This window comes from Notamacropus eugenii, chromosome 3, assembly GCF_028372415.1.
Source record: "Notamacropus eugenii isolate mMacEug1 chromosome 3, mMacEug1.pri_v2, whole genome shotgun sequence".
Classification (NCBI taxonomy): Eukaryota; Metazoa; Chordata; class Mammalia; order Diprotodontia; family Macropodidae; genus Notamacropus; species Notamacropus eugenii.
In genome coordinates, this window is record NC_092874.1 from 489,536,069 (window position 1) to 489,554,022 (window position 17,954).

Here is a 17,954-nt window from a genome sequence, read left to right on the forward strand (position 1 = left end):
GACATTTTGTTTCAGTTCAATTGAAGTTCATTCTTTTCTATTCTGTTCAAGTGATCAAACATGAGATTCATTTAGATGGATTTTGATGCCTTTTTGAAGGTAGAATTAACCTCACCATGGAGATCATATGTGTTCAGGTATTATTAAAGCCGTTAAATTATTTCTAGAAGTCTTTAGAGATAACAGTAAGTAAATGCAAACTTTTCTGTCATTGCCTTATTCACAAGAAATTGGCCCCAACTAGAGAACAATCTGGCAAAGGTGGCAGTATAATTGAAAAGAACCAGAAAACAGGAGGGTGTTTGGTATTTTCGGATGGAATGATTTTCCCATGATTAGTGCTACATAGAAAACGCAAATTTGGTTCAGCTCACTAGACATTTCTGTAATAGGACTTGCCTCAAGAAAGGCCTGCACGTGGCTTTGGAGACACACAGACCAAAACCACAATTGTCTCTGCCTTCCTGTAGAGTCACACAAAGGGCAATGGAAGTCAAGGAAAGGTCTGTCTTTTCAGAAATCTTCCAACACGGATTTGGAAGATGTGTCTGGTGTTAGTGTCAGGAGATCCTGGGCTCTGATTGCTTCCAGGTCAGCTTCTTTCTGCTTGTGTGGGGTCACTTCTCTGGATGCTTGGCTCTCTCCCCTGTAAACTGATCTCACTTTTATGTTCATGTATGTATGTACACGTCTGTATGTACATGTCTGTATGTATACATACATGTATATAGATAAGTAGATATATAGATATATTTTAGGATTCTTTGGTTAATATTGATTCAGTGTTTACATTTTCTTCAGTTTGTGGATTAAATCTGATCCATTTTGAACCTTTCCTGTGTGCCAGACACTGTGCTAGGTACCAGGTATAAAAAGTCAAAAGTGAAGCACTTTCTCGTAAGCTCCTTGAGGGCAAGGACTGTCTTTTGCCTCTTTTTGTATTCCTGGTGTCTGACTCTGTGCCTGCCACATAACAGGCACTTAATAGATGTTCATTGATTGCCTAGGATTCCTTACTATCTCAGTCGACAGAACTTAGTGTGTTTTGTCCTGGGTAGCTCAGGAAGCCCTGATAAAGCTAGATATAAGTGACCTGGCCTAAGACAGGGTTAGGATTAGAAAGAAAGGGACTTATTTTATTGTAGGGTACAAAGCAAGGATGCAAGTTGACTGCTCTGGTCCCAGTCTCCACCCTCATACCCAATCTGTTGCCAAGGCGCATTTAGGGCTAGGATTAGGGTTGAGACCCTTAGACACCACCTTCTTCTTTCTAACACTGCTACCACCCTATCACTTCATGCCTAGACTACTGAAATAGTCTACGAGGTGGTTTCCATTCAGCAAATTCAATTAAGTAAAGGCACTGGGCAGTGGAGGGGTTGGGAGGGGGGGTAACGATAGCTTTTTTCATGGAGCTGAAACCCAGCAGAGAAACTGATGGAAGGTCTCTCCCCACTGCAGCCCATCTTCAGGTGCCAGAGGGATCTTCCTACAGCACAGGTTCCCCCCTCCCTGAAGTTGACTCCAGGCATTCTCTGGCACCTTCAGAATCAAATATGAAATCTCAGTCAGCCTTCAAAGCCTTTCCTGCCTTTTTTGTGCTTTGCAGTCCAGTGACACTGGCCTCCCTGCTGTTCTTCAAACAAGACTCTTCATATCCTGTTCAGTCATGCCCAACTCTTTGTGACCCTGTTTAGGGGTTTTCTTGGCAAAGATACTGGAGTGGTTTGTCATTTCCTTCTCCAGCTCATTTTATAGATGAGGAAACCCTTGCCCAGGGTCACACAACTAGTAAGGTGGGAATTGAACTCAGGTCCTTCTGAGTTCAGGCTATTGTTCTATCCATTGTGCCACCTAGCTTCCCCCCTCCTGACTACAGGCATTTTCACTGTTTGTCCCTCCTGGAATTCTCTCCCTCTTCATCTCTGTCTTCTGGCTTCCCTCAAAACCCAGTCTCTAAAAGAAGCCTTTCCCAAGCCTCCCTCTTGATTGTGATTCCTCAAGGATAGGCTGCTTAGCACAGTGCCTAGGATACAGTAGGGGCTTAGTAAATGTTTTATTGACTGACTGACTTGGATTCATTTAAGCTTATATCCCTTTCCCCTGGGAGAACATGCTTGTAATAGTGACTGATGGAAGCTCATAGGATTTTATGTGTCCAGAGGGACACATTTAGCTGCCAAATACCATGTCCCCAGTATAAAGCCTGAAGTTTGCATGAAAAAAAATCTTTATTCTCTAGCTCCCTGAGGGGTAAGAAGGGATATCCTGACTTCCCTCCAACCTGTTTTCTCCCCTGTAAAGTGTGGAGGCCTAGCCGTTGCCTACCAACTGCATTAAAGACTTTGTTCACACTGAGGTTGTGGGATCAATGATTGAGGCTCTTGAGAGTTGAAAATAAGTTATCTACCATTGCAGCCCATCTGACATTGCCTACGTTTCTGTGTTTAGATGCCAGTGAACATTGAAGTCACATACCCACAGATAATGGAAGGCTTCTTACCATTATGTAACTTGTTTACTTATATGTAAGTAAAGTGTGTTTTTTTAACTTCCCATTACCTGTTGCTTCAATTTAATCTTTTAAAAATTAAAATCCATAGGAAAGTTTTCGTTTTTCTTCTTCCACTTGGGCTTTTAGATTCATGTACTTACAGCATGTTCAAGTAGAAAGTACTCTGATTAAAAAGCTTACATTATTAGGGGAAGACAGTTGTTTCAGATTTTAAGAATACTTTCAATTTGATTGTCAGATTTCAGAATTGATTCCTTTGTGTGGACTGGTGACCCTAATGGCGTCCTTGCTTCCCACCTCGACCACCATTTTGGAAACCTAACCAATATCTTGTTTGTTCTTAAATATTTGTGTAGTAAATATAACTAGAAGGTAAAATTATGAGGTCAGCACTTTTGGAGGTGGTCCATCATTCTCCTGAAAGCTGGTTGTCTGGCAACAAAAATGTCAACACATGCCCACCAGTAGCTATTATATGGATTTAATATGACTTAGAATGGCAGACTAAGATAAGAAATGATTTTAGATTTATGAAGTAACCTACCTCAAGTTACACAGGTTTGTAGAGAGAGCTGGGGACTCAGACCGAGGGCTTCCAGCTCCAAGTCAAGTGGAATTTCTATTATGACATGTTAATTTTAGGTTCAGGTGTTGGACCAAGATCCTCTTGGCATGGTTACCATTCTTCTAATACTTCTCCTGGTCTAACCTAATGATTAATCTCCATAAATAGTATGGAAAATTTTCAAAACCCTTTACACATATTATCTTATTTTATTTTTACTGCAAACCTGTGAATTACTACTTAGGGTGTTATTCCTCTTTAATAACAGTAGCGCACATTTATATAAAAGTACATCTAAAATGTTACATCATTTTATAATGACTACAACCCTGGGAAGCAGGTGTGATAATTATTCCCATTTTACCCATGAGGAAACTTTACTGGGAGAGGTACCCAACCTGTGAGTGTCTGAGGCTGAATTTGAACTTGGGTTTTCTTGACTGTGGGTATACTGCTGTATCCACTGGGCAGCATGGCTTCCTCTCTGTTTCACAAATAAGAAACTGTGGCTCAGAAAAGTTGCTGTATGCCTGTGGTTTTAGCCAGACATTATACATTTGAACCCAGGGCATTCTCGAATCCACTTTCTCATGGAAAATACAAAGACTGTGTAGAAATAAGGAGCTATGTGAATAATGTCAACTGGGAGGGGGAGAGCCAAGAACATTGCATACATGCTCAGCACAGCTTCTGCAGTATCTAGGCTTGGTGGTACCTTCCCAAAACTGGGGAAGCAGAAGATCAAGTGCAGATTATCAATGGTTTGTATTGGTAATTTTCTGCATTTGTTTCTCATGATAAAATTGAGTAAACACACACATTGGTTTTATCTCAATCCTCAGGGAGTCTTTTCTTCGCATTTGCCGAGTGAATGATTTCGAGTTTGCTGATATTCTGTACCCAAGTAAGTTGAAGTATTTGTTCATAGCTACATCCATCTTTAACACATTGTTTACTTGCATATACAGAAGTACCATAGGCAACTCACTATTAAGAAATTAACATTTATAGGGAATAATAAGTTGTGCCCATTATTATTTTGTAGCACCCTAACCAACCCCTTCTGCAGAAGAAAACCCTGCTCCATTAACAGGAGTAAGCACCTTGTTGTGTTCCCAAGACCAATACTTCCTTAACTGAATAAAGAAAAAGTCTCATTCTTGTTAGAATGATGAAAGCAAAACACAATGAATGAGAGCTTACTATATGAAAGGCTAACTGCTGTGAGCCTAAATTACAAAGGCAAAGACACTCCTTGCTCTCAGCAAACTTACTGATTGGCAAAATCTCATAGAGGAACAGTGTCCAGGGAAGAGCCCTTTGGGAAAATGATAGACGATGAATGGGACAGGGGGTGGAGATGGGGGCGTAGATGGACCCACACACCTTGGAGAAATGGGCAGAAATGATTCTAGAAGGAAGACTCCTTTGGGAGCGGGGCAAGTGGTGGAGAGGGCAAAGTGAAGAAAAGCCCGGCTTTCCTGAAATCTTATGATTGGAGAGGTGGTCACCAAGTAGGGCATGCTGTTGGGTGGAAAGTCTGTGACTGCCATGGAATGTGGGCTAAGAGGCATGTGGAGGACATTGGGAAAAGAAGGTGGCAGGAGGAGGGGCCTTCCACAGAAAGCGCTTATTAAACAAAATACTAACCACTGTCTTCAAAGATGATATTAAGAATGGGCATAAAGAAAAGACATTTCCCTTCTGTCTGAGTTTCTAGTAATGCTATTTATATCTTATAACACTTTTATAGTTACTAATTTATTAGAAAATTATAATATAAAAAGTAATGTGATGATAAAGTTTACTTTATTCTTCCATTCTACTTAAACTGCTGTGGGCTAATTTATTCATTTTTTAAAAAAATGCCACTCCTCTCTTCTTACCCCACCATCATCCCTCTGTGTACACAAGCAAGCTGGTTGTAAAATTTTAATGAAAAAAAAGGAAGCAGTTGTTGAATCTAACCTGGTTTTTGTAATTAGGTTAGTTATTGACTGCATGACTCCATTATTCTTTATGTTAAAAGCTGAATGTCTGTTTTGCTAACAACTGGGAAAAGAATTTGCAGTTTTAGGCTGTCTTGAGGTCCATAAGAACTACGCTGATGCTAACATTATCTTGCTTTATTTTTCAGAAGGAAAACGTACATGTCGATTTTTAAGTGCCATCATCAACTTCATTCACTTCAGAGAATCACGTCGAGAAACATACATGAAACATTTGTGGGAACATGTAAGATGAAGCCTCATTTTTTGGCTTAATATGGGCGCAGTCTTGCACAAACATTTTCTGAATTGTAGACGTCCTTTTAACCAATGATCAGCAAGAGATTCCATTAGTTACTTTAATATTTTTAAACTCTATATTTCTAAGGCAATAAGCAATAGCCAGTTGTCTGAGGCAATTTGTTCCCCAAAATAACTTAGAATCAATTTGAGCAGATAAGACAATTATGAAGGAATACAGAATGGAGCCTAGAACCCAGAAGAGGCAGGAACCAAAGGACTGAGAAATACAAGGGGAAAAACTGGAGGCTGGAGGAGGTGCTCCCTGAGCCTCTTCTTGAAGATTGAGTGGAAATCCTTGGGTGGAGATGATAAGAAGTCCATCACAAGTGCCGGTCCTGTTGGGATCATTAGGCAGCCCCAGAATCCTGTGGCTTAAGTCTTGGCTCTCTTCTTGACCAATCCTTTACTGAGTATGTCCCTTTAGGCTAATGCTTTCACCTCTCTGAGCCCTATGAAACACTTTGTAAATCTCTCTCCAAGGCAGCCATCCTTATTCTAGATAGCAGGAGAGTTACATGTTCCAGTCGTAGGATAAGTTAGAGAAACAGTGAAGAAGAATCTCCTTGGTCAGTGGTTTGTAAATAGGGTTGGGAAGGTTGGTGGGAATCGGGGTATGGAAGGTCTTAAGTAGTTGGTCAAGAATTGGAAGCTTTATTCCATAGGCACTGTAAGTAGCCATGTGGCAGAATGTTAAAAATAATCCACCTCCCCTTTAGGATTCTGTTTTAAAAAATAAGAAAGGCAGATATTAAGAAAATGGAGGTGTGACATGGTTTGGAAATGGTCAGAAAGCACTGACATTTAAGGTAAGGTAACATTAACAGGAAGGTCTTGTCTAGGAGGGCTGAGGATCACAAGGTAATGTCTACGAAGCATTCTGTGAACTGGAATGTGTTGTAGATCAGCCATTAATGACAGGGGAAGTATTTGAAGGACTGATGTGGGGGAAAGGCTGATGCTTAGCCCCCTAGTTTAGCATGAAGAGCAAAGGGCAGAAGTTGGAGGAGGAGATAGGCAGTTATATCCCCAGATCTAAGACTTCAGCTCATACAAGCATATATATACATATATATTTCAAGAAGTTTCAAGAGGCAAAAAAATTAAACCTGTAATACTAAAATTAGAAAAGTTGATAGTCACCTCCAAATAACTTTTACAGGGTCAAGGAAATTGGACCAATAGTTGATGAAAAACAGAGACCTGTGGTATCTCAGAAAGGAGCCTAGATCAGCAAGAAGATGGTAATGGGGAGCTCAGAAAGTAGAACTGAATCCCAGTGTTTGGGACACTGGTAATTCCTACCATGGGGCAAAGCTTCTGTCCTCATTACTTCCCTTCTGAAGTGATACTTCTAAAGAGTGAGGCAGAAGTAATAACACAGACATTGGTGTGAAGGCAGAGAGCAAACTTGATATGTCAAAAACTTTAATTCCATGAGACTGAAAAAAAATAAGTCTCATATTCTTTATATCTCAAAGAATAAATTTCACAGTAGACAAAAGAAGATAAAAAAGTGCACAAAGTAAAGAAATCCTACTTAGAAAAATTCAGGAAACCAATCAAGTGATTGAAAAAGTGTAGCATTGCAGGCTATGCTCTACGCTTGTGGACCCCACCTGCTGCCGAGGCCCTAAGAGATGTCTGTTGTTCCTTCAAAAACAGCAAAATAATCTTGTTTTCACTGTGAATTTTTATACATTAAAGCATATAATCAGCATATAATATTTACCAAAATTTCTGGTATACAATCCAAACTGTCCTCAGAGGCAAAATATGTATGTTGGTGCTTTGAACAAGATAGAAAAAGAGAATGATTGCACTTGTGCAGCATCACAGTGCTGGAAGAAGCTATCAGTCTATGAAGAGATGCTTGGAAAGACTTCGATTAACAGATGCAAAATGAAGTCAGCAGATCTAGAAAAACCCCACGCACTTTGGAGAACAATGTAAAGGGAAGGAACAACAACTTAAAAAAGTATTAGAGATGAAATTTGTGAAATTATGAGGACTCTTGCTTCCCTCCAAGAGTTTCTGCCTCTTGAGTTTCAAGTTCCCTTGGCAGAAATCAGCATCCAGGGGGTGGAGCCAAGATAGCAGAGTAGAAAGACACACATATGCAGGCTCTCCTCAAACAGCCCATAAAATACCTGTAGAGAGGGACTCTCAACAAATTCTGGAGCAGCAGAAGTGGAGAACAACAGAGTGGAGGAGATTTCCAGCCTAGGGTGACCTGAAAGGTCAACGGGAAATGTCTGTTGTACCTGACATTGAGTGGAGCCCAGCCCAGCCTTGGCCATGTGGCGCAGGGCTCGAGAACAGCCTTCGGGGGCGGAATCTCCAGTTGCGGAATCCCCAGTAACAGTAGCAGTGGTTGGCAGATCCCTCAACCCACAGAATGCAAAGGTCAGTGACGGGGTTTTTTCAGCTGGCTGACAAGGGAGAAGGGCCTTCCCATAGCTCCGGCCTTAGGCAGCAGCCACAGAGGGCACTTCTGGCAGGCGGCAGCAGTTCCCACAGCAGCCCCTACAGCAGACCAGATTCATTGTTGGATTATAAAAACCCTGGGGGCACTGAGCAGCTATGTAGAGGCCCTGAGGCAGCTGATCTTTATCTCATACTGAATGGTGGCCTGCCCATGCAGCTTATCTGAATCTCAGCCCCCAGTACTGACTTGGCAGAACTAGAGGGTAGGTGGCTGTGGAGAGGAAACTCTGCTAAGATTCTGGGCACAAAAATCTCTCCCTGCTCCCAGACCAGTGTACATGCTTGATTGTGCCGCCTTGGAGGAACTGAGATCTTACAGATTCCCACAGTATACCCTACTCTTGACAAAGGACCCAAAAGTCAAGTTTGGGAAAATGCCCAAAAAAGGGGAAAAAAACACAACACTATAGAAGGTTACTTTCTTGGTGAAAAGATATCTTCTATCCTTTCAGATGAGGAAGAAGAATGCTTACCATCAGGGAATGACATAAAAGTCAAGGCTTCTGTATCCCAAACATCCAAAATAAATATTCAATGGTCTCAGGCCATGGAAGAGCTCAAAAAGGATTTTGAAAATCAAGTAAGAGAGGTGGAGGAAAAATTGGGAAGAGAAATGAGAGAGATGCAAGAAAATCATGAAAAGCAAGTCAACAACTTGCTAAAGGAGACCCAAAAAAATGCTGAAGAAAATAACACCTTTAAAAATAGGCTAACTCAGTTGGCAGAAGAGGTTCAAAAAGCCAATGAGGAGAAGAATGCTTTAAAGAGCAGAATTAGCCAAATGGAAAAAGGAGGCTCAAAAGCTCCCTGAAGAAAATAGATCTTTAAAAATTAGAATGGAACAGATGAAGGCTAATGACTTTATGAGAAACCAAGAAATCACAAAACCAAAAGAATGAAAAAATGGAAGATAATGTGAAATATCTCATTGGAAAAACAACTGACCTGGAAAATAGATCCAGGAGAGACAATTTAAAAATTATGGGACTACCTGAAAGCCATGATCAAAAAAAAAGAGCCTAGACATCATCTTTCATGAAATTATCAAGGAAAACTGCCCTGATATTCTAGAACCAGAGGGCAAAATAAATATTGAAAGAATTTACTGATCACCTCCTGAAAGAGATCCAAAAAAAGAAACTCCTAGGAACATTGTGGCCAAATTCCAGAGTTCCCAGGTCAAGGAGAAAATATTGCAAGTAGCTAGAAAGAAACAATTCAAGTATTGTGGAAATATAATGAGGATAGCACAAGATCTAGCAGCTTCTACATTAAGGGATTGAAGGGCATGGAATATGATATTCCAGAAGTCAAAGGAACTAGGACTAAAATCAAGAATCACCTACCCAGCAAAAGTGAGTATAATACTTTAGGGGAAAGAATGGTCTTTCAATGAAATAGGGGACTCAAGCATTCTTTTTTTTTTTATTTAACTTTTAACATTTATTTTCACAAAATTTTGGGTTACAAATTTTCTCCCCTTTTATCCCCTCCCCCCCCCCCCAAACCCAAGCATTCTAATTGCCCCTGTGACCAATCTGCTCTCTCCTCTCTCCTCTCTCCCTGTCCATGTCTCTGTCTTCTCTTTTGTCCTGTAGGGCCAGATAGCTTTCTTGACCCCTTAACCTGTATTTCTTGTTACCCAGTGGTAAGAACATTACATTTGGTCCTAACACTTTGAGTTCCAACTTCTTTAGCTCCCTCCCTCTCCACCCCTTCCCCTTGGAAGACAAGCAATTCAATATAGGCCAAATCTGTTTAGTTTTGCAAATGATTTCCATACTAGTTGTGTTGTATAGGACTAACTATATTTCCCTCCATCCTATCCTGTCCCCCATTACTTCTATTTTCTTATGGTCCTTTCCCTCCCCATGAGTGTCGACCTCGGATTGCATTCTCCTCCCCATGCCCTCCCCTCCATCCTCCCCCCAACCCTGCTTGTGCCCCTGTCCCCCACTCTCCTGTATTATGAGATAGGTTTTCCTATCAAAATGAGTGTGCATTATATTCTTTCCTTTAGTGGAATGTGATGAGAGTAGACCTCATGTTTTTCTCTTGCCTCCCCTCTTTATCCCACCACTAATAAGTCTTTTGCTTGCCTCTTTTATGAGAGATAATTTGCCCCATATAACTTCTCCCTTTCTCCTCCCAATATTTCTCTCTCACTGCTTGATTTCATTTTTTTTTTAATATATGATCCCATCCTCTTCAATTCACTCTGTGCACTCTGTCTCTATGTATGTGTGCGTGTGTGCATGTGTGTGTGTGTGTACTCCCACCCAGTGCCCAGATACTGAAATGTTTCAAGAGTTACAAATATTGTCTTTCCATGTAGGAATGTAAACAGTTCAACTTTAGTAAGTCCCTTATGACTTCTCTTTGCTGTTCACCTTTTCATGGTTCTCTTCATTCTTGTGTTAGAAAGTCAAATTTTCTTTCCAGCTCTGGTCTTTTCATCAGGAAAATTTGAGAATCCTCTATTTCATTGAAAGACCATTTTTTCTCCTGAAGTATTGTACTCAGTTTTGCTGGGTAGGTGATTCTTGGTTTTAGTCCTAGTTCCTTTGACTTCTGGAATATCCTATTCCATTCCTTTCGATCCCTTAATGTAGAGGGAGCTAGATCTTGTGTTATCCTGATTGTATTTCCACAGTACTTGAATTGTTTCTTTCTAGCTGCTTGCAATATTTTCTCTTTCACCTGGGAATTCTGTAATTTGGCCACAATGCTCCTAGGAGTTTCTCTTTTTGGATCTCTTTCATGCGGTGTTCTGTGGATTCCTTGAATATTTATTTTGCCCTCTGGTTCTAGAATCTCAGGGCAGTTTTCCTTGATAATTTCATGGAAGATGATGTCTAGGCTCTTCTTTTGATCATGGTTTTCAGGTAGTCCCAGAATTTTTACATTGTCTCTCCTGATTCTATTTTCCAGGTCAGTTGTTTTTCCAATAAGATATTTCACATTATCTTCCATTTTTCGAATCTGCACGCTATGTTCTGATATCTGTCTTTCTCATAAAGTCCTTAGCGTCCATCTGTACCATTCCAGTTTTGAAAGATCTATTTTCTTCAGTGAGCTTTTGAATCTCCTTTTCCATTTGGTTAATTCTGCTTTTGAAAGCATTCTTCTCCTCATTGGCCCCTTGCACCTCCCTTGCCAACTGAGTTAGGCTACTTCTCAAGGTGCCAATTTCTTCAAGATTTTTTTGGTTCTCCTTTAGCAGGGAGCTGATCTGCTTATCATGCTTCTCCCTCATCCCTCTCATTTCTCTTCCCAGTCTTTCCTCCATCTCTCTAACTTGATTTTCAAAATTCCTCTTGAGCTCTTCCATGGCCCGAGCCCATTGGGTGGGCTGGGACACAGAATCCTCGATTTCTGTGTCTTTGCCTGATGGCAAGCATTGTTCCTCCCCATCAGAAAGGAAGGGAGGAAGTGTCTTTTCTCCAAGAAAGTACCCTTCAATAGTTTTATTTCTTTTCCCTTTTCTGGGCATTCTCCCCAGCCAGTGGCTTGACCTTTGAATATTCTCCTCACAGCCACCTCGCCTCCTGGTCCTCCCAGCCAGCATTTGGGAACTGAGATTCAAATGCTGCTTCCTGCCTTAGGATTTTTGGCGGGGGCAGGGCTGCTATTCAGTGTGAGAATTAAGTTCAGGTGGTCAGGGGCAGGGCCGCCTCTCTGGCTCAGTTCCCTCTGGGGGTTTATGCACAGACCTTCCACAATGGATCCAGGCTCCCGCCCGTTTGGGGAGCCCCTGTCTGCAGCTGCCTCTCAGCTTCTATCTCCTGGGGGGGCCCGAGCCATGGGGGCACCCCACTCCCCTCTCGACCCGCCAAAGACACTCTCTCACCTACCCCTGTCAGTCACCTGTTGGTGGGGGGGCTTGTGCCGCCGCTGGAGATCCCGTCTCTGGAGCCTTCTCGGATCTGTACCTCTCGGAGCCGCGGCCGCCGCCGCCACAGGTCCAGGCTGGGCTCCGCGTCTGCAGCGGGATGGACCTTTTGTGAGAGGTTTGCAGGTCCCTCTGTGGGTGGAGGGACCCGCGTGGCCACTGGAGATCCTGTCCCCGAAGCCCGCTCGGATCTTTTCCTCACAGTGTCGCTGCCGCGGCAGGGCTGCCCTCTGCTCCCTGTCCCGGCGCCCAGTCCACGGCGCGAAGGACCCCCTGCGAGAGGTTTGGAGGTCTCTCTGGAACAGAAATCTCCCTCGCTCCAATATTCCGTGGTCTCTGGGTGCAGAATTCGCCCTGGGTTGGTCCCCTCTAGCCGTTCTGTGGTTTGTGGGTTCGGAGCTGTGTGTATGTGCGTCTTTCTACTTCGCCATCTTGGCTCCGCCTCTCAAGCATTCTTGATGAAAGGACCAGTGCTGAAAAGAAAATCTGACTTTCAAACACAAGAATCAAGAGAAGCATGAGAAGGTAAACAGCAAAGAGAAATCATAAGGGACTTACAAAAGTTGAACTGTTTACATTTCTACATGGAAAGACAATATTTGTAACTCTTGAAATTTTTTTCAGTATCTGGGTAGTTGGTGAGATTACACACACACACAACACAGGGTGAATTGAATAGGATGGGATCATATCTTAAAAAAATGAAATTAAGGGGTGAGAGAGAAATATGGAATGGGGCAAATTATCTCTCATGAAAGAGGCAAATAAAAGACTTCAGTGGAGGGAAAAAGGGGAGAGGTGACAGAAAAAAACATGAAGCTTACTCTCGTCACATTTGACTAAAGGAAGAAATAAAATGCACACCCATTTTGGTATGAAAACCTATCTTACAATACAGGAAAGTGGGGGATAAGGAGATAAGCGGGGTGGGGGGGATGATGGAAGAGAGGGCAATGGGAGGAGGGAGCAATTAGAAGTCAACATGGGGAGGGACAGGATCAAAAGAGAGAATAGAAGCAATGTGGGGCAGGATAGGATGGAATTAAATATAGTTAGTCTTACACAACATGACTATTATGGAAGTTATTTGCAAAACTACACAGATATGGCCTGTGTTGAATTGCTTGCCTTCCCAATGGGTATGGATGGGGAGGGAGGGAGGAAGAGAAGTGGGAACAATTGTTGAGTATGGTTCTTGCATACAACTAGGAAATAAGAAATACAGGTAATGGGGTATAGAAAGTTATCTTGCCCTGCAGGACAAAAGAGAAGATGGGGATAAGGGAACGGAGTGATGTTAGAAGAGAGGGCATATTGGTGATAGGGGCAATTAGAATGCTAGGCGTTTTGGGGTGGGGGAGAGCAGAAATAGGGATAAAATTTGGAACCCAAAATTTTGTGGAAATGAATGCTGAAAACTTAAATAAATTTAAATGCAAAAAAGAAATCAGTGTCCATAGGTAGAGACCATTGCATAGGATGTTAAATTTCTTCAGTACGTTGACTGGTTCTCCTGAATTTTTTCTTTCACCTTTTTTTTTTAAAACATTCTTTCTTATAAGGTATAGTTTTAGGGGCAGAGTGAGGAGGTGCAGAGGGAAATCTAGATGAGTCTTTAGTTTAAGTGTTTTTGAATATTGGAAAAAGTTTTATCAATGCTTTTTATAACTTGTTCCCACACTCCTTAAAATGTCCTAAAGGGAATGGATACTTAAGGTGGTAATTAGCCTAGAAAACCTAAGGCCCCATTTAGCTCTTAGGATTCTCTGATTTTAATAAGGGCAATAACTATGCAATCCACTCTTAGGTCTATAAAAATTTCCTGAGTGCATGGTAATCTTAAAGACTTCTGAAGTTATTCTAATCAGAGTAGGTTGTTTTAGATTTAACTTGATTAGGTTAGCCTTCTAATTAGAATAGCTGATTTTAGTTGTTGGTTTGTTTACATTACTTCATATTTGGTATTGCATATACAAATCAGTCCAAGGCAGCCACTTCTCCTCTGTTGGGTCTCCAAAAATGGCACCAATGTCATTCTCTTCCCCAGGACGTACAAGGGAAGGCCAGAAGCTTCACCAGAGGTGGTCTTTTGTTGCAGAGGAGGCCAGAAATGAACTCTGGAAGCCATATTCCTATCTCTTTAAACAGATAGATATATGTACACTTACTGTTATATGAGCAGAGAAATCAGGAACTCTGTCTTTTTGTTTTCCCTGTGTATAATGTAGTGCATTGGACTTGGTAGTTCTTAATACTTACTGAATATCCGTTGAATAAATTAATGCCAAAATGAATGATGAATTTGATTTTGTTCTGCTGCTCTACAGTATAATGCTTAAAACAATCTGAAAAGGCAAGGACAAGTCCTTTGTATCCCCCTGTAGTTTTTTGGTCTCATTGGTGGTATCCTCCCTTTATGAGACCAAGAATCTGTCGTTATGAGCTCCCAGCTGGTCTTAGACAGAATTTCTGATGTGTGCTATACACTTTGGTATTTTTATGTGACAGGTTATATTGAAATGGGTTAATAGAAACTCATGAAATTGCTTTTGCAGAAATCCTCCATGGACAAGATGCAGCAGCTGCAGGTAGCACAACAGGAGGCATTGCTGAAACTGGAGAAGCTTGAGTAAGTAGAAGACTTACATTGTAAGCAGTTATTAACATTTTGAATTGTAAATGTTTGGTGTCTAGTATTGCCTTCTTAAACTACTTCTTAATGTCGAGTAGATCAATTCAGCTTTTTTTTTTTTTTTAAAGAAAAAGGTTCCTTTCTTTTGACTTTTACTATATAATCTCTTTGGCCACTTTTCGAGGTATACTTTGTGTCACATTACTCAACCCAAGAGCTATCACCTTGCCCTCCTAAATTATTTCTGCATGTATTTTTTCTTCTAACCAAATGATCCCAGTTATATATTTTTTATTTATCCCTGTAATGCTGGCTCATGAGTCATATAAGAGATAAAAACCACTCTGGAGCTGTGACTTGTAGACCTTCTATGTGAGGTTCTAAACCAGAAGATGAGCATTTTTCTTTGTTTCTTGGTGTTTTAGTTCTTATTTATTTTAGGAAAGACCTTATCTGTCTTGCTTCTGGTCATAATCACCTACAGGGGTCTGTAAGGGGTCAATGGGACAGTAAGAGGACTAGAAAAAACCTGCCCCAGAACTGTCTCTTCACCCCCTGAGGTAACTGGGATAGAGTGAGATTGGGCTGCTCTGATCAGCTCTTTATTTTGATGAGATCGTCTTTTCTGCCTGGATTCCTCCGTATTTTTTCTCTGATTTCCATCCAGCTTCTTAGATTTGAAAGTAAAGAAGAGTTTCAAGCTAGGGAGGAAATGGGGTATTGCACCCTGCTTTGCCATCTTCTTTAGTGATGGCATTGTTCGATGAAATTGGAAGTGAGAGCTAAAGCTGCCATCACGGACTAGGGCAGGAGTGGGGAATCTGTGGCCTTGAGGGCAGTGCTTTGACTGAATCTGAACTTCACTGAAGAAATCCCCTTCATAAAATGATTTGTTCTGTAAAACTTGGACAGAGTGAAAAGGCTGCACCGAAGGACCTAGAAGGCCTCATGTGGCCTTGAAGCTGCAGGTTCCCCACCCCTGGACTAGGGCCTGCTAGTAGAACTTAGGTCCAACTGTCCTGCTTATATGTGTCCTTCTGAAATTCGGTTTTCTTCTGTGCATTTTTAAAAAGTGTTTCAATAATCCTTTCTTTGGCAATACTATGACCAATTCGCCTTTCCCCTTCAGATGTCCTGTACTCAACTCCAAATACATGTACACATGCAGATAATATATATTTATGTAAACACATGTATACATACATGTACACACACAGATAATATGTATTTATGTAATGCACATATATACATATACATGTATACACACAGATAATATATTTATGTAAACACACATGTACACACATGCAGATAATCTGTATTTGGGTAAATACACATATATACACACATGTACACACATATACATGTACACATGCAGATAATATATTTATGTAAATATACATATATACACACATAAAAACAAAAACACAAACTTTGTGAGAAATAAAAGTATTCAATTAAAACAAATCCACACATTTGCCTTGTCTCAGAGCACGTCGCATTCTGTGCCTTGAGTTCATCACTCGTTAGGAGGTAGGTAGGTCCTTTGGAATCATTGTTAGTTGTTACAGTAGAGTTCTTAAATCTTTCTTTTTTTATTTTATTTTATTTTATTTTTTTAAATTTAACTTTTAACATTCATTTTAACAAAATTTTGGGTTCCAAATTTTCTCCCCTTTTGTCCCCTCCCCCGCAAACACCGAGCATTCTAATTGCCCCTATCACCAATCTGCTCTCTCTTCTATCATCCATCTCTGCCCTTGTCTCCATCTTCTCTTTTGTCTTGTAGGGCCAGATAACTTTCTATACCCCTTTACCTGTATTTCTTATCTCCTAGTGGCAAGAACAGTACTCGACAGTTGTTCCTACAACTTTGAGTTCCAACTTCTTTACCTCCCTCCCTCCCCACCCCTTCCCTTTGGAAGGCAGGCAATTCAATATAGGCCAAATCTGTGTAGTTTTGCAAATGACTTCCATAACAGTCATGTTGTATAAGACTAACTATATTTCCCTCCATCCTATCCTGTCCCCCATTACTTCTATTCTCTCTTTTGAACCTGTCCCTCCCCATGAGTGTCGACCTCAAATTGCTCCCTCCTCCCCATGCCCTCCCTTCCATCATCCCCCCCACCCTGCTTATCCCCTTATCCCCCACTTTCCTGTATTGTAAGATAGGTTTTCATACCAAAATGAGTGTGCATTTTATTCCTTCCTTTAGTGGAATGTGATGAGAGTAAACTTCATGTTTTTCTCTCACCTCCCCTCTTTATCCCTCCACTAATAAGTCTTTTGCTTGCCTCTTTTATGAGAGATAATTTGCCTCATTCCATTTCTCCCTTTGTCCTCCCAGTATATTTCTCTCTCACTGCTTGATTTCATTTTTTTAAGATATGATCCCATCCTCTTCAATTCACTCTGTGCACTCTGTCTCTATGTGTGTGTGCGTGTGTGCGTGTGTGTGTGTGCGTGTGTGTGTGTAATCCCACCCAGTACCCAGATACTGAAAAGTTTCAAGAGTTACAAATATTGTCTTTCCATGTAGGAATGTAAACAGTTCAACTTTAGTAAGTCCCTTATGACTTCTCTTTACTGTTTACCTTTTCATTCTTGTGTTTGAAAGTCAAATTTTCTTTTCAGCTCTGGTCTTTTCATCAAGAATGCTTGAAAGTCTTCTATTTCATTGAAAGACCAATTTTTCCCCTGAAGTATTATACTCAGTTTTGCTGGGTAGGTGATTCTTGGTTTTAGTCCTAGTTCCTTTGACTTCTGGAATATCCTATTCCATGCCCTTCAATCCCTTAATGTAGAAGCTGCTAGATTTTGTGTTATCCTGATTGTATTTCCACAATACTTGAATTGTTTCTTTCTAGCTGCTTGCAATATTTTCTCCTTGACCAGGGAACTCTGGAATTTGGCCACAGTGTTCCTAGGAGTGTCTCTTTTTGGATCTCTTTCAGGAGGTGATCGGTGGATTCTTTCAATATTTATTTTGTCCCCTGGTTCTAGAATCTCAGGGCAGTTTTCCTTGACAATTTCATGAAAGATGATGTCTAGGCTCTTTTTTTGATCATGGCTTTCAGGTAGTCCCATAATTTTTAAATTGTCTCTCCTGGATCTATTTTCCAGGTCAGTTGTTTTTCCAATGAGATATTTCACATTATCTTCTATTTTTTCATTCTTTTGGTTTTGTTTTGTGATTTCTTGGTTTCTCATAAAGTCATTAGCCTCCATCTGTTCCATTCTAATTTTGAAAGAACTATTTTCTTCAGTGAGCTTTTGAGTCTCCTTTTCCATTTGGCTAATTCTGCTTTTGAAAGCATTCTTCTCCTCATTGGCTTTTTGAACCTCTTTTGCCAATTGAGTTAGCCCATTTTTAAAGGTGTTATTTTCTTCAGCATTTTTTTGGGTCTCCTTTAGCAGGGTGCTGACCTGCTGTTCATGCTTTGACTGCATGTCTCTCATTTCTCTTCCCAGCTTTTCCTCCACCTCTTTAACTTGATTTTTAAAATCCTTTTTGAGCTCTTCCGTGGCCTGAGCCCATTGAGTGGGCTGGGATACAGAAGCCTTGACTTCTGTGT

At 41.0% G+C, this 17,954-nt stretch overlaps 1 protein-coding gene across 6 annotated transcripts in view; it reads left to right on the forward strand.

Moving 5' to 3' along the window:
* LOC140497854 (kinetochore protein Nuf2-like) overlaps positions 1-17,954 on the forward strand; it is a 51,998-nt gene that overhangs the window by 8,247 nt on the left and 25,797 nt on the right. For all 6 annotated transcript variants that reach the window (XM_072599314.1, XM_072599318.1, XM_072599319.1 and 3 more), the window contains exons 4-7: positions 2,452-2,528; positions 3,923-3,984; positions 5,218-5,315; positions 14,303-14,376. In XM_072599314.1, coding sequence (XP_072455415.1) covers positions 2,452-2,528; positions 3,923-3,984; positions 5,218-5,315; positions 14,303-14,376 — 311 coding nt within the window. The remainder of the gene's footprint in view (positions 1-2,451; positions 2,529-3,922; positions 3,985-5,217; positions 5,316-14,302; positions 14,377-17,954) is intronic.